A 3,188-nucleotide genomic window follows, 5' to 3' on the forward strand; every position below is an offset into this window, starting at 1 on the left:
ATATTTGTGTCTTTTTATTATTGGTAGTAGTATTTTTTGCCTTTTATTGCTTCTAAAAGTTCTTACTGCGTTTTCTCTCCGATCCGGACTTTGCGTTCGGCCTCCGTCGCCTCTTAGCTTTTTTTTTTTTTTTTTTGTATGTTTGTTTGTTTGTTTGTTTAAAAAAAGGGAAAGGGGAAAATGGATTCTAGTTACAAATTGTCTTGGCTTCTCTCTTTCCTCTCAGTCCACATTCCCTCCCGCCAAAATTAAAATCACAAAACGCTGAGACTAAGGGTTGGGGTGAGGGCGATCGGGGTTCAGGCCTGGGCAGCCTGGCTTCTGCCCTCGTTAGGAAGGGGCGCCCGGCTCTTTCCTGCCTCGGCAGCTCTGTGTCTGTTTTAAACGTAATAATAATAATGGGAGGGGGGACTATCCCACAGCTCAGCTGCCCCCTTACGAACCCCTCGGGGTCTGCAGGGAAAAGGGAGACGGAAACCTAAGAGAAGGAGTAAGGGGGGGGGGTCTCCAGGGAAGTGCCCTAAGGGGATCCTTGGCGAAGACTCCCTGGGTAAGAGGAGAAGGGAGCCCCTTGGGGAGAGAGAAGGCGAGTCCCCTGGGGAAAGCGAGGCCCCTGGGAGGGCCCCCCACTGTTAAGAGGACCGTGCTGCCCAGAGAGCCGCGGGACCGGCGGCCCGCACCCCGCGCCCGGCGCCACGGGGGTGCCCCTGCGCTCAGGGGCTGGGGACAGGGGTGCGGGCAAAGGCAAAAGAAAAAGGAAGGGGCGGCCTCGAGGTCTCAGTTATGGAAAAACGCGTTGAGCTCCTCGTACATGGGGCCCCGGTCGTGGTGAAGGTGCATATCGTAAGACAAGAGATTCTCGGAGTGGACGCCCCCGCGCACCGCGGACGAGCCGAAGACCAGTCCGTGGCCCGCGGGCCGCGAACCGGGCAGCGCGGAGTAGTGCATAGAGTAGTGGTAGCTCTTCTCGTGGTCGGGCGACGAGTCCTGCTTGAGCGAGAAGTTGCCGTTGAGACAGAGCGGGGGGCTGAGCGGGCCCTCGTACTCGGAGCTGTTGTAGTCCGGGCTCGCCCCGCCGCCGCCCGCCGCCGCGTACAGCGTCTCGTAGGCGGCGCAGTAGCCGTGGGTCCGCAGGGCGTGCGCCGCGCCGCCGCCCAGGCCGCCCGCCGCCTGGCACTGCGCGCCGGCCAAGCGCGAGCAGGGGTACGGGTACGGGTGCATGGCGAACGGGCCCCCGGAGCCGTGGAAGCGGCCCGTGCCGTCCGCGCCCTGCTCCGTGAGGAAGTTGCGCGAGTTGAGCTGCAGGCAGCCGGCCACCAGGTTGGTGGTGGGCTGCGATAGGCCCTTGCACAGCGTCTGCACGTAGGACACCAGGTCGGGGCGCTTGCCCGAGCGCAGGATCTCCGAGAGCGCCCAGATGTAGTTCTTGGCGAGGCGCAGCGTCTCGATCTTGGACAACTTCTGCGTCTTGGAGTAGCAGGGCACCACCTTCCGCAGGTTGTCCAGCGCCGCGTTCAGGTCGTGCATGCGGTTCCGCTCCCGCGCGTTCGCCTTCTGCCGCCGCAGCTTGGAGCGCTCCAGGCGCGCCTTGGTCATCTTGCGCTTCTTGGGCCCGCGCTTCTTGGGCCGCTCGCCCTCGGCCTCCTCCAGCCCTTCCTCCTCCTCCTCTTCCTCCTCCTCCTCGCCCCCCAGCTCGCCTTCCTCTTTGACCTCGGCCAGCGCGGCTTCCGGCACCTCTTCTGCTCGGAGAGGGACCGGCTTGGCGGCTCGCGCGGGCCCCGGAGCCCCCGGCCCCGGCGGCGGCGGGGGCGGCGGCGCGTCGCCCTTGTCGCTCCTCGGCTCGTCGTCGTCGCCGTCGCCCCAGCTGGCGAACTTGGGCACGTCCGAGAGGAGACTGGGTTCGCTGAACAGGCGGGTCAGCATGGTGCCTGAGGGCGCCCCGCGGGCGAAGGGGAGACAGAGCGCAAAGTGAGGGGCACGCCGGGGTCAGAGCGCCTTCCCCCAGCCCCCCTGCCCCCCAGTCCCGTGCGGGTTCCTTCCGGGGCCCAGGACGCCCACCTCCTCCGCCCGCCCCGCCCGGAGCCGGCCCAACCCCGGCCCGGCCGCCCGCTCCGATCCCGGCTCAGGCCCGGTTCCCCGCGCTGGGCCCCGGCTGCGCCCCGCGCCTGAACCGGGGCCGCACCCCGCGCCGGGGTCTTCTCGGGGGCCGGCCGGGGGCCGGGCAGGGGCTCCGGGGAAGGGATGTCTCGCCGGGGGAGGCGGCGCACCGGCCCCGAAAGCCTCCTCGCTCCCGGCGGGGCGGAGGGCTGGCGGCCGCCGGTGGGGCCAGCTGCCCGCTCCGGCCCCGGCCCCCGCGGCCCCCCGCCGCCGCGGCTCTCACCCCTCGGCTCCCTAATCCAATTTGCGACTTGGCCGCGCGCCGCCCCCAGCTGGGCCCCCACCCCCGCAGCCCCGGCTCCGAGGCGGGAGCGCCGGCTCCTCGGGCCGCGCGTCCCCAGCTCCGCGCGGCGAGGACCCAGGGACCCGGCGTGGGGAGGAGACCGGGAAGCGAGCCCGCCGTCTCCCCTGCGGTCGGGGACCCCCTGCCCCCCGCCAGACGGCCTCCCTCCCACATCGCTGTCCTGATCTCGTTGTATTTTCGGGATCGATGGGAGAAAATCCAAATTTGTTTCTCTCTCTCTCGCTCTCGCTCTCTAACGGGGAAGGTCGCAGGTTCCTCCGGGACGACCACGGGGTGGCCCCGTCCCAGCCCCCGCACGGCCGCTCGGTGATCCTGCTCCCACCCAGCCCCTCGCAGGCTGGCGCCTCCCTCCGAAGCCCCCCAGCTGCAGCCCTGGGGGCGCGGGACCCCGGGGCGCCTCCGCGGCCCACCCCCTGAGGGGGCACCCCCAGGAAGGGGGATTTGGGGACCCTCTGATGGCTGGGGCCGCCCCCCCTCCGCCGGCGGGTCACATCCAGCTCTTTCGGACAACTTACCTCGGAGAGGAGTCCGGGGGAGAGGGGAGGGGAGGGGGAGGGGGCAAGAGAGAGAGGGGGAGACCCGGATCTTCTCGCCTATTTCATTGTTCCCCCATCTTCAGGGAGCGGGGGCAGCGGCTCCTCCAGGCGGCGGGCACCGGCGTCTTCAGAGCGCCATGCGAGCCGCGGAGCGAGTGTGGCATCTCTACCAGGCGGGGTACCAGCCTCTA

The 3,188-nt window shown here is 68.5% G+C and overlaps 1 protein-coding gene across 1 annotated transcript; it reads right to left on the bottom strand.

Annotated features, from left to right (window-relative positions):
• Window positions 1-654: 654 nt before the first annotated feature.
• On the bottom strand, window positions 655-3,188 carry NEUROD2 (neuronal differentiation 2). Its single transcript, XM_059670876.1, has 2 exons — window positions 2,977-3,188; window positions 655-1,928 (listed from the first exon to the last, which is right to left on the bottom strand). Exon 2 carries the CDS (start codon window positions 1,921-1,923, stop codon window positions 778-780), a length of 1,146 nt encoding a protein of 381 aa, XP_059526859.1. The 5' UTR covers window positions 1,924-1,928; window positions 2,977-3,188; the 3' UTR covers window positions 655-777.

Source organism: Myotis daubentonii, chromosome 16, assembly GCF_963259705.1.
Source record: "Myotis daubentonii chromosome 16, mMyoDau2.1, whole genome shotgun sequence".
Classification (NCBI taxonomy): Eukaryota; Metazoa; Chordata; class Mammalia; order Chiroptera; family Vespertilionidae; genus Myotis; species Myotis daubentonii.